Source organism: Neofelis nebulosa, chromosome 1, assembly GCF_028018385.1.
Source record: "Neofelis nebulosa isolate mNeoNeb1 chromosome 1, mNeoNeb1.pri, whole genome shotgun sequence".
In the NCBI taxonomy this organism is placed as follows: domain Eukaryota; kingdom Metazoa; phylum Chordata; class Mammalia; order Carnivora; family Felidae; genus Neofelis; species Neofelis nebulosa.
Genome location: NC_080782.1, coordinates 196,372,645 through 196,386,412, shown reverse-complemented (window position 1 = coordinate 196,386,412; position 13,768 = coordinate 196,372,645). Strand labels below are relative to the sequence as shown.

At 34.3% G+C, this 13,768-nt stretch overlaps 1 protein-coding gene across 6 annotated transcripts in view; it reads left to right on the top strand.

Annotated features, from left to right (window-relative positions):
* Positions 1-13,768, top strand: part of PIBF1 (progesterone immunomodulatory binding factor 1) — a 207,329-nt gene that overhangs the window by 102,768 nt on the left and 90,793 nt on the right. For all 6 annotated transcript variants that reach the window (XR_009248370.1, XM_058683081.1, XM_058683088.1 and 3 more), the window contains exon 11: positions 10,347-10,512. Coding sequence is in view for 5 of the 6 variants with exons in the window: in XM_058683081.1 (XP_058539064.1) it covers positions 10,347-10,512 (166 nt within the window). In the remaining variant the exon portion in view is untranslated. The remainder of the gene's footprint in view (positions 1-10,346; positions 10,513-13,768) is intronic.

Genomic DNA, 13,768 nt, shown 5'->3' with positions numbered 1-13,768 from the left:
GCCTTTATGATCTTGAGGTATGTTCCCTCTATCCCTACTTTGATGAGGGTTTTTATCAAGAAACGATCCTATATTTTGTCAAATGCTTTTTCTGCATCTATTGAGAGGATCATATGGTTCATATGCTTTCTTTTATTAATGTGGTGTATCATGTTGATTGATTTGCGAATATTGAACCAGAGCTGCAGCTTTAAATGGAAGTTGGTCTAAATAAATATCTTTTACAACTGTGGTAAATTGATTTCCTTCTTTGAGCTATATATTATGGAAAACTATGATTGGCCTCCATTCTATTGTTCATACTTGATACTAGTCCATAAAAGCATCCTCTAAAAGCACCTTTTCTTGTGACTTTTTTTCTTAGAGTGGTTTTAGGTTCACAGCAAAACCAAGAAGAAACTACAGAGATCCTATAACTATTTTGGATTCCGTGTTATATATTCTGATTTTTTTTAATGTACCCTAACATTCTGCAGTATATATTAAAGGCAGCAGGAAATAGTTTGAGTGCTGTCAAGCACTGATGTAATAAATACTCTTGGTTCGGAGGATGATTCAAGCTCAATTTTAAGTGTTTGTTGTCACGTTGCCACATAAGGCAAAATAGCTACCCATACAAACACTATTATAAAATATTTCTCTCTAATTTTATCTCATGCATGCTTTGATTTATTTTAAGGCAACATTCCTCTCATTTATTTCACTTAAGTACTTTTATCCTCACATACCTGCAGTACCTATTTTTTGCCTTTATAAGATGGCCAAATATTACCACATATTGTTTATTAATGACATTACATATTTTATTTGATCATGATATGATAGATGCATTGAATTACTCTAAATGCATGCTTGAAATTCTTATAAATCCATGGTGCAGTTGTTAAACATACTCAGCGTTTTTAACCCAGCAAAAAAAGATTTCTCACATGCATGTAAGAATTAGTTTGTAAGCCAAAAATGACAGATGTAGTATTACAGCTGAGCAGTGAACTTGCTGAAGAAATCATCTAAATGGCAGAAACATTTGGAGAAATACCCAAGTGCCTTTTAAATTCCTTTCTCTTGTCCTATAGTAACCAGTGTTGCAACAGTGATGATTATTTTTATAAATTTTCTCTATCTGCTTTCTTTTCAATTTAGAAAATTTAACAATTGAAAGGAAAAGATCAGAATTACCAGAACTCTGATTCTCTATAATTTTATATGCATATTTTTGAACTTAAGTAATTACTCTCCTGATTTTTATTAAAAATAGTTGTGATTCGGTATCAAGGAATATATTTTAAAATTTACTGGTAGCGAGATGACAAAAAGTGAGAGAAAGTAGTTGGTGGAACAAATAACAATAATGCAAAAAAAATCTCTAAAATAACATTTTCTATTTTGATATCAATGAAAAGAAAGCAATTTCAGATAAATAATATGTACAAATTGTCATGGGGTTTGTTTGCTTTAGGGTTTTTGTTTTTTGTTTTTTGTGTGTTTCAGGGGTTTTGGAGCATTTTGGTTTTTGGTTTTTGTTTTGTTTTGTTTTGCTTTCGCTTTTTTGAAGTACCCATTAAGTACTGTAAATTGGGTATTAGAACACCAGTTCTTGGGATCAGAGATCTCTCATACAGTTTCAGGATATTAAAAAACTAACCAACCAAGACTTACTCTACTAGACATTGATACTACATACTTCATACCTTACTTGGTTAATAACACTTTATTATGAGAAGTAAAATATATCTGAACCAGAATTATTTATATTGAAAGTAGATAATGTTTCATTTTTTTAAATTTGCCTATATCAAAGACTTTTGAGTTGCCATTAGGAAAATTACTTTTAAGTCAAAAAAAAAATCATGTAATATAAAAACAACTTTTACAACAACTTCCCTTTTCCCAGATATCTTTACCTACAGTGGTACCATTTTTTTTTTAAGATTTATGCTTTTTCTTTTCTTTTTACATAAATGTGAGTATCCTTATATGATTTTAGATATATTCATAGTACATGTCTAAATATGTATGTTAAGTAATAAGTCAAGTTTATATATTAAGCTTATTTTTATTTTTATTTTTTGAGAGAGAGATAGAGAGCAAGCCAGAGAGGGGCAGACAGAATGGGAAACAGAATCCCAAGCAAGTTCCATGCTCTAGCACAGAGCCCGAAGTGGGGCTCAAACTCAAAAACTGTGAGATCATGATCTGAGCCAAAATCAAGAATCAGATGCTCAACCAACTGAGCCACCCAGGTGCCCCAAGTTTATATGTTTTAAAGAAACACATTAGAACATATGGATCCAAAAGAGAATATCCTCTACTAAAACAGGCATATTTGGGGCCCCTACACTTTTCCCAGCCATCCTGGCATTGCTCAGTAGGGTTACTTCATAGTCCTTGCAGCAGCCCTTAACTGAAAAGGCCTTATTCTCCTTCAAAGATATATTTTGTTTTGAAAATTCAGAGTAAAACCATTGCATTAGGCGGGCGAATAAACTGGGTGCTACTATTTGGTGTGAAAAATGAGGTAAGAAATTAGGGAGAATTTAAATGTCTAACAATAGAGAAATACTCAACGGAAAATTATGGGGCCAATACTACTTATGAAAGGGGTTTAGAAGCATAGAAGCCATTTAAGTTCTATCAGTGAAAACAAGGACCTCAAACTATATGAAGGTATGATTTACATATATAATGTGCATAGTAAACATTTTATGTATGAGAATATCAAAGATTGGTGAGGATGTGGAGAAACCATATTTCATACACTTTTGGTCATGTTTCAATACTATATGGCTATTTGGAGAAAATTGGGTAAAATCTATGAAAATTTAAAATCCTTTCACCTAGGGGCACCTGGGTGGCTCAGTCAGTTAAACGCTTGACTTCAGCTCAGGTCATGATCTCACTGCTCGGCTCGTGAGTTCGAGCCCCATGTTTATGCTGACAGCTCAGAGCCTGGAGCCTGCTTCGGATTGTGTCTCCCTCTCTCTCTGCCCCTGCCCGGCTCATACTCTCTCTCTCTCTGCCCCTCCCTAGCTCATACTCTGTCTCTCTCTCCTTCAAAAATAAATAAACATTAAAAAAATAATGATTTAAATCCTTTGACCCAACAATTCTACTTCATGATCTGTCTCCTAGAAAAACATTTACTTGTGCATGGGAAGCATTATTTAGGATAGTCTTGAAAGCACTGTATGTAATAAAAAAATTGGAAATAATCTGAACATTCATCAGTTTAGAATTAAATAAATGGATTGAAATTAAATAATCTGTCTGCATTGTGATCACCTCTATAGCAAATGAAAGGAATGAGGTACAGACAGGGAAAGATCCCAGAACATATTCTTAAGTGAAAAAAATAATTTATAGAGTATTTGTGACATGATGCCATTTTTTTAATAAAAAGAAAAAAAGAGACCGATATATCCTTCTGTGTATAATACATGTGCATTGTTTTAAAAAAAACTCTGGAAAAATACACAGAAAACTGGTAACAGTGTTTATCTCTAAAAGGAGGAATGAAGTTGAGAGTGGTGATGAAAAGATCTTTAATTGTTATTTGTAATATTTGAAACTTTCACTCTGAAGAATGGATTTGATAAAGTAATTACAGAATTGAAGATAAATTTGAAAATTTTTAATTGTGCAGAAAAGATGAGAAGGAAATATATAAAAATTTAAACAGCAGTTACCATTATGAGCTTATAAATGATATTTTCCTCCTATTATTATGTAATCAGTACAAAAATTAAAAAGACATTTTTGAAAAGACACAGGTTATAAACAGTGAAAAGACATTTCTTATGTAGCTTATTAATTACCTAAGTATAAAAATGAAACAGTAACAGAATTGTTTGTTCAAATAAGTATCTGTTTCCTAGCCCTGTAAAATAGTTGCACTCATCCTGATTATCACCAGTTCATTTGTTAAAAACTGGGTCCTCTTTCTTTTATTTATTTCTTATTTTTTATTTTTTTAGAGAGAGAGTGCATATGCACGTACACATGCACATGATCAGGGGAAAAGCAGAGAGAGAGAGAGAGAGAGCATCTTAAGCAGACTCCACACTCAGCAAAGAGCCTGATGTGGGGCTCAATCCCACAACCCTGGGATCATGACCTGAGCCAAAATCAAGAGTAGGATGCTCAACCCTGAGCCATCCATGCTCCCCGCCTCTTTCTTTTAATTGCAATTCATGTAGATTAGACTCTCTAATAAATCCATTAGTGTAGTTTTGGTGCATAATTTTAACTACTGGTTTAAGTTACCAAGTTTCAAATAGGAGTGAACGACTTCTTTTGCCTTCATATATTTGATATCCTATCTCTTCTTTAAACAGAAAGTGTCTATTATATAAATTTTAAATATGATGCATGGCCCGTAAATGTTTTCTTATTAATCAATTAGTTAAATTTTAGTGAACCTAATATGCTTGTCTTTACTCAAATATCACCTTAACAGAGAAATGCCTTCCCTGCCCAACCTCTTTAAAATAGGAGCACCACTAATATCAATATCATTCCCTATTCCCTCACTCTACATTATTATTATAATTAGAATTTATTAGCATTATCACCCTCCATTTGTTTATCTCCCACCATTAGAATGTAAGTTCTTTGAAGAATAGTGATGCTATTTGTGGTTCGCTGGTACCTAATAATTGATACCTAACACAGTTAGGTGCACAATAAATATTTTTAAGTGAATTAGGTATTGATGAATGAAATATTTTGGTTAATGCAAAGTTAACCCTATATAAAATAGCAATTTTAAAAGAAGAAATTTAAAATATACTTTTGTAAAAAGAATCATGTCTTCTTGTGCCTCATACTCCGTATGCTTTAAATACATAGTTGGTAGAACACTAGTTAATGTAATATTAGATATAGATCTATAAATATATACAGATATATAATGTTGAGAACCAGAAAAAAAAAAAAAAAAAACAACTTTAGACATAATGGAAAACTTAGTGGTTTTGTATCTTTAACCTAAGGCAATTAGCTTTTCCTCAGCCACAGAAGCAGAAAATCCAAAGCAACAGTTTTATCCCCCATTCTTAATTCAAGTAAGTGAATCTTAGAGTTTGGTTAATTACTCAGTAATTTATCCAGAGGCATTTTGAACATGTGATACAGGTCTACAAATGCGTGTGGTACAAGTCTAGAAACACAACCAAGGGGCGCCTGGGTGGTTCAGTCGGTTAAGCATCCGACTTTGGCTCAGGTTATGATCTCATGGTTCATGGGTTCAAGCCCTGCATTGGGCTCTGTGCTGGCAGCTAAGAGCCTGGAGCCTGTTTAGGATTCTGTTTCTCTCTGTCTGTCTCTCTCTCTCTGCCCCTCCCCAGCTTATGCTCGCTCGCTCGCTCTCTCCCTCAAGAATAAACATTAAAAAAAATTTTTTTTAAGAAAAAAAAAGAAACACAACCAAAATTCTCTGTAAAAAGAATGAAAATGAGTCTTACCCCTGGGAATTATAAATAGCAGGCACAAAAGTAGTTAAGGTATGGATTAGTTATTAGCTCCACCAAAATGAGTAATTTGAAAAGGAACTGAACATCAACTCACTGAGGCCTTATTAACAGAACAAGCAGAAAGAGGAATCTGAGACAGCAAAGTAAACTGGGAATGTAGCCCACCTGTGTGGGCAAGATGGCTTCTCAGGTGATTAGAGAGGTCAGCTTCTGCCCTTGTCAACTTCCATTTCCCACAGCAAATTCCACCAAAGCCTTCCTATCTGGAGATTCGGGTCCCACCTCTGTTTCAAAGCACTCCTCTTACATGTAGCAAGTTAATCAGCAGTCTCAGCCCCCTTGCCTTGTGAAATATAGAATTAGATTATCCCCCTCGCACAAAGGATGCAGGGGTCCAGTCATATGACTGTTTGCTCCCATGTCTTCCTCTGAGCCCCACAGTATATTCTCTGTATTGACCCAGACTACCTTTCAGTCCTTTCTCTCAGTTAATCTGCCTAATGCCTGACTCCTAAAAATCCTTCCCTGAACCCTTGCCAGTAACTGGAAATCCTATTACTTTGCTTAGCTTCTTTTGCCAATCTTCCTTGTGCAGGTTTTACTTCCTGTACTCTTTCTCTGCGCACAGCTGTCCTCTGGCACGCAGACAGATGCTTGCCTCAACGGTTGCTCCGCCTTCCCTCCAGATTGAACAAGCTTTCAAAATTTCTTAATGGAAGGACCACTTCCTGGTCCTGGTGATTATAGGAACCTCATGACTGAATACAATCTATTTTGGATATTTTGCCTTAGAATGGCTATCTATCAAATGAGATTAGATAATGATTCCGAATTTTGTTTAAATTCATTCTCCCTTTTCTGAGGATTGACTGCCACGCTCCTCTCTCCCACAGTTATTTCTCAGGATTGCAGAATTTGCCGTGCTGCTTGGGGTGAATTGGCCAGGGCCTGAGGGCACTTCCTAGGGGTCAGCAGGTTGGCAGCTCCCTATTTAATAGGTGATTTTCACCTTTTCACCTTTCTTCCCCTCATATGTCCAGCTTAAAAATCTGTTGTAGGGGCACCTGGGTGGCTCAGTCGGTTAAGCGTCCAACTTCAGCTCAGGTCATGATCTCATGTTCATCAGTTCAAGCCCCGCATTGGGCTCTGTGCTGACAGCCCAGAGCTTGGAGCCTGCTTTGGACTCTGTGTCTCCCTCTCTTTCTCTGCCCTTTCCCCCCGACTCACGTTCTGTCTCTCTGTCTCTCTCTCTCTCTCTCTCTCTCTCCCTCTCTCCCTCAAAAATATATAAAAACATACAAAAAAATTTTTTTTAATCTGTTGTAGTGTATTCCATAAGAGCAAATAAAGTTAATTCTAGGACTTTATATTACTGTTTTTTAAAGTAGTATGTGATATATGGGTGAGTCTTATGAAAACTGAAAACCCAGTTACAAATGTAGCGTAACCTAACTAAATTGAGGCCTGGGATGAGATCATTGTGAGGATTCTTAAAGATTCTGATTATACTTTTAACTTTATAGGAAATTAAACCTCTTAAGGTAACTGTGCTGAATTAGAATGTCAAACATAAGGTTGTTAACATGTGAATAATAATGACTTAGTTCAAATAAGATGTTCATATTATGAGGATAAGATGAGAAGTCTTGAGTCAGCAAAGTAAAATGTGACAGGTTACATTAGCAAAACACAAAGCGGGAATTACCTGAGACTGAGACTGTTAGGCTGTGCTCTTGTCCTGGTCCGTTCCTCACTGCTGGAACTGCTTCTGCAGCTCTGATGTTTCTTCAGCATCTTCACAGTTCACTTTAATAAATTAATTATTACACAGACATGATGATTGGAAGCAGATTCTTTCATTGTACAAACAACGTAGGAGTAGATTAGTCCTTTAGAATTATCATTTGACTTACAGAATTATCAATTTATTAAACGTAGTGCTCTCAAATTTCTCAGAGATAACTATTGTTTTTTTAAGTTTTCAATATGGGGGGAGAGTAATAGTGCTGAAAGTAACTTTCAAGTGTTGGGTAATAAATAAGAACAGGTGGAGCTAAAAGCTAAGGCTTTAATTTCCTATTTGGAGTTGGCATTGATTACCTACAATGTCTTGAATCCATAAAAAGGCAGACTTTGGAGTTTAATCTTTTCAAAGCAATTTTAAAGATCAATATCACATTCTAAATGACTTAACTAGAATTTTTTTGTATAATGCAGTCTAGTGTCTTCCCTAGTTTAGCATACAAAATACATACTGATTTCTCACACCGTATACAATTATATTTATAAAACCACCTTCCCCAGGGAGTATTTTCACGTCAGTAAAATGTTGAATTAATAAGTGTTTGAGTGAAAGAATTTTTTTGCCATTTCATACCTATGAGCATGGCTATAATAAAAGAAAAACAGATAATAATAAGTGTTGATAAGGATGTGGAGAAATTGGCACCCTTATAACTGCTGGTGGGAATGTAAAATAGTCCAGCCACATTGGAGAGCGATTTGGCAATTCCTCAAAACTGAGAAATAGGGTGGCTATATGACCTAGGTATATAACCTATTATTTTCCTAGGTATATAACCAAGAGAAATGAAAACACATTTACCCAAAAACTTAACACACAAATGTTCATAGCAGCATGACTCATAATAGCCAAAAAAGTGGGAATAACCCATATGTCCATCAACTGATGAATGGATAAACAAAATATGGTATATCCATACAATGGAATATTATTCAGATATAAAAAGGAGTAGAATACCAATTCATGCTACATCGTGGATGAACCTTGAAAACATCAGCAAACCACATATTATACGATTCCATTTATATGGAATGTCCAGGGTAAGGCAATCCATAGAGTGAGAAAGTAGGGCAGTGGTAGGCAGGGCTTGGGGAGAGAGAGGAATGGGGAGTGATTGCTAAATTGATATGAATTTCTTATTTGGGTAATAAAAACATTCTGTAATTAGACAGCGGTGATACACAACTTTGTAAATATACTAAAAACTAAAAAAAATGAATTGTATACTTAAAAGGGTTAACTTTTATGGTGTATATATTATGTCTCAATAAAAAATTTTGTCAATGTTTGCTTATCCATACAAAGAATACTTTTATATACCTATAGTTATACATATCTATATATAACTTCTTATAATTTTCTTCATATATATGTATATGTGTGTGTATATATATATATATATATATATATATATATATATATATAAGCTTTCCCAAAAAGTTAAAAAGTTAAGCCCCCAAGCTGACATTCACCTGAAAGCCTTCCTGTATATTAAATCATATGTACCAGTATACATTGACCTTCCACCAATTTGAACGCCAGGTGTTTTCATCAAAGCTAAAAGAGTGCCAAGAGTGAAGTAGCCAGGAGCAAATACCTACTACCTGTCTTCTCTGATTATACTTTGAATGTTATTGTTATTGTCACTTGGTAAAATGACCTTTGAAAAGCTTATCTGGTCTCAGAAATGTCAGTTAAGAATATCATGTAGTAGTGGAAAGATCATTGCCGTAGAGTAGAATATAGCTGGACTTCAAACCCAACCTGAAATGTACTAGCAGCTTCTGCCTGTTAAAGAAATTCTTTGACATCTCTGAGCCTCAGGTTCCTCATCTGGCAAAAAATCCCTAATAGGGTTGTTGTAGGGATTAAATGAGATACCCTGAATAAAACAGACTGTACTCTCTGCTGCTTCCCTGCCGTACATATACTCTTATTTCTTCACTCTATGACGGTTCCCATCCCAAACATTATACACTCCGCCCCCGCCCCCCCCCCCCCCGTCACAAACACACGCACACACCTATATAAACCAAGTTATGTCTCCCTCCTTCACGTTCCCATTGAACCTAGGGATTGCCCTATTGAAGCACTTGCCATACTCTATTGAATTTTCATGTTTATTTGCCTATCTTCCCCAGAAAACTAACTTGTTTAAGGGAGGGGGGGACATTTTGTCTACCATTATATATACATTTGTCTAGCATAGTGACAAGCTGAATAAAATATTTGAATAAATGAATTTTTAAAAACATATCTAGCATTGTATTGGATTCATAATAGCTCCCTAAGACAAGATGATGTGTCTGTGTTTTCCTGTCTAGAGCATAATCATCTTGAAGCATTTTCAGATTTATAATATGTGGTGATTTATATATGGAAAAGGTTTTATTACTAGTTAGACCTATAAAATGAAGAAACTGTTCCTTATCTGTGTTACAATAGACTACTTGTTATACATTTTATACATTATTTGTAATTTGTACTTCTGTTTTCCTGTAATATCTGTGTGTATATATATATATGTATATGTGTATGTATATGTATATGTATATGTGTATATATATGTAAACATGTATACATTTACTAACTTAGAATTTTATTTTCTAAAAGTCCTAAGAATTTGCAGCTCAGGGTGCATATTTCATGCTATCCTCCATCTGACATTATTTAGACTTAGAAAGAAACAGCAAGCTTGGAAACAGTTTTGCTGTAGATTTAAGAAGACCTTTGAAATATATAGAAATTAAATCATTTTAAGCAATATAATTGAAACTTACTCTTTTATTTTAAATGTCTTACAAAATATTAATACTAGGCAATAATTATTTGGGGGTGGAAGGGATAAAAATAAAGGAACCATAGAGGTGGTTTAATTGGTGTGTTTTGTTCTCCAGACTTATCATATTTCCATACATATGGCTATCTAAATTATTTACAAGAGCTTTGCTGAATAAATATATGTTATTAACTGTATAAGATGGGAATATAGAAAAAGTAGATGTAATGTTTATGTTTATATAAATCATTGCAGTTTCTGTACAGTCTTATAATCATTCTGCTTCTTTCAGGTACAGAGAACTACAACTTAGTTCAGAAAGCAAAATCACAGAATATCTCCATCAAAGTAAATTAAAATCTTTTGAAAGTGAGCGTGTTCAACTTATACAGGAGGAAACTGCAAGAAATCTCACACAGTGCCAGTTGGAATGTGAAAAATATCAAAAAAAAATAGAGGTACATGTACAAACTTTTCTTTTAAAATTAGCATAACATGGGGTGCCTGGCTGGCTCAGTGGTAACATGCAGCTCTGGATCTCGGGGTCGTTGAGGTAGAACCCCATGTTGGACATAGTCTAATTTTAAAAAATAATAAATAGCAGAGCATAGCATGTGAGCTCAATTAGTACAAGGTCTGTATCATGTGGAGCTTTATTTTACTGTAGGACTTAGCCCTATGCTGCACATGCACGCAACGTGCATGCACGCACATGCGCACACAAGATAAATATATTTCAGAAATATGTGTACCACAAAGGACTGGAATTGTTAGAACACACAAAAAAAGAAAAAAATCTCATCCACTGTAACAACCAAAAATATATAATTACTTGGAATAATTTTAATAGGAATAGTACAGAGGGTATTATCAAGAAAAGCATTCAACTTCACTAATACATAAGAAGAAACCCCATGTTCCTGGAAGGCGATATTCAATATTACATATTTTTTTATTTCTATCAAGTAATATTACTTGCTAGCATGCTCTTTTTTAACTGAACAAAGTAATTATGTAATATAACTAGAAGGAAAAAAACAAAGTAATCAATTTTTGAAGAGATTGATAAAAAGAAATAATGAGAAGAAATACGTATCACATTTTAAAATGCATTCTGAGGCAAGAACAGTTAAAACCCACAAAAAAAAGTTCATAAGTGGTATCAAATACAAAGCTCAAGACCCATAATCACATGAATTTAAGAATATATTCGTTGTAAAGCTTATTTTGCAAATTACGGGGAAAGGTGGATTGGATAACAAACAGTCCTGTGATAATCATTTGAGTATTTCGAGAAAATAATTACTTCCGTATTTCACACTGCATATCAGAATAAAACTCAGATGGATCCTATGTAAATGTAAATACAGAACTATAAAGCTATTAAAAGTAAATACAGATGAAATTTTAGATTATGTCTGTCTGGGGATTAATCTGTTGATCTGTTGATTAAAAGTAGGGGAAGAAACCATTTAGGAAAAATAAATGAAGACTGAAAAATAATACTTGTGTTATGTAGGAGAAAGGGCTTGTGTCCTTACTTTTGAAAGGTCTCTTACCAAGAGAACATACCTTCCTCCTCTTCTAGAGACTAGGTAGAAGGATTGTACTCTTTCCAAGAAAACACATGAAAATTGTTGAGAAATAGATGAAAACATGTATTTTCCCTAATAATGAAAGAAATACAAATTTAAACTTTTTTCTACCTTTACATAGGTCTCTTTGTTGTTTTCAAACTGCTGGCAAGAGTACCCTTAAAAGGGGAATCTCATGCGCTTAGAAAATGGAACCTCTCTTGGGGAGGATAGTATGGTAACCTGTGTTAACGTCCTTAAAAAATTGATCCAATAATTTTATTTTGTTTATTTATTTTTTTAACGTTTATTTATTTTTGAGACAGAGAGAGAGAAACAGAGCATGAACGGGGGAGGGTCAGAGAGAGGGAGACACAGAATCTGAAACAGGCTCCAGGCTCTGAGCTGTCAGCACAGAGCCCGACATGGGGCTGGAACTCACGGACCGCGAAATCATGACCTGAGCTGAAGTTGGCCGCTTAACTGACGGAGCCACCCAGGCGCCCCTGATCCAGTAATTTTAAAGGAATTTTACCTGAGGAAATAAGAGGGTTATATTAATGGCATACTCACAGCACTAAATATTACAGTAAAAATTGGAAGTTATTTATTCAAATAATAAACAATTTACAGTTAGTAGATTTTAAATTCTATATTTTGCTATATTCATGTATTATATGGTTACATGTAATAATATTCCTGAATATTTTAGATTTGTGGAAAATGCTCATTTAAAAATTTAAATGAAATAGGTATAATAATGTCATTAACATGATTAATTAGCTAATGATATAAGTTTTCATTACAATAATGTCTCAGAGATTACATTTCTGGAAAGTATTCTGACAAGTAAAACTAAGATTAACAAGATAAAGCGTCCCAAAGAAAATAAAGCCTTAGAAAAAATATAAAAATGATATTAAATACATATATATATGTAAAGAAACAAATTATAGATAGTGTTTATTGTTTACTTCTAAAGCAAACCAGTGTTCAGCATTTAGTACTTTTTCAAATATATTATTCAGGAACCTACTGCAGTCATAATCTGCAACAGCAGATTCTCCCACACATTTTCAATTAGACTGAATTAGATCAGCTCTGATTTGGAATTCATCTTTTGCAAGTTATTGTTAAAATTTCATACCTAGCAAAATGCCTTTTTTTTTTTTTTTTTTCCCAGATTGGATGACTGCTTAAGGATGTGTCTTGGGGCAGGTGGAAGGGAATGAGAGGTATATATAGGAAGAGAGGGAAGCAGTTCTCTCTCTCTCTACTTCTGAAACAAGCATTTCACTAAACAACACAACACACAGTGCTGATGTTTACTAAACCATTCTGTTTTGTTTTTTTTTTAACCATTCTGTTTTATTATTTTTAGCTGGTTGCAATCTGAATTGATTTCATGACCTCTTAAAGGTTACACCTTGCAATATGAAAGCCAGTCTCCCATAGACCTCTACCCACTGGGTTGGTGAATGCAGCTGACTAGCAGTTGTTGTTTTTTGTGTGTAAGGGTTATGGAGAAACACCTCTGTAAAAAATACTGTTTTGTTTTGTTTTTTAAGTTTATATATCTATTTAGAGAGAGAGAGAGAGAGAGAGAGAGAGAGAATCCCAAGCAGGATCCACACTGTCAGCACAGAGCCCAACACAGGGCCTTATCTCACAAACCGTGAGATCATGACCTAATCCACAGTCAGGAGTCAGACACTTAACCAACTGAGCCACCCAGATGCCCCCAAAAATATTATGTTTCTAAAAACTATTGATAAAACTGAGGCAGTAGGGGTATTTCTTACATTTCCTCCTCTGTTAAACCTAGGAGTCTTGAGAGGATAGAGATTATTCATTTATCATTGTGTCACCTATACCTAACACAGTGCTTTGCTCATAGTGGATGTTCAATAAATAATGAGTGAATGAATGGTTTGATGAATGTTAGTACAGCACTGTTGTTAGAATCCATTTTTCTGAAGTACCGGAAGGTATTTCTAAGACCATTCTTATTTATAATGAATTTTGGGGGAGAAATAATCTTATAAAGGATAAAGATTATTTTATTTATGCACTTTTCTATGGCTTTTACCCAATATTCTCATTGATTTATAACTTGGCGACTATTTATTTTACTTTAATT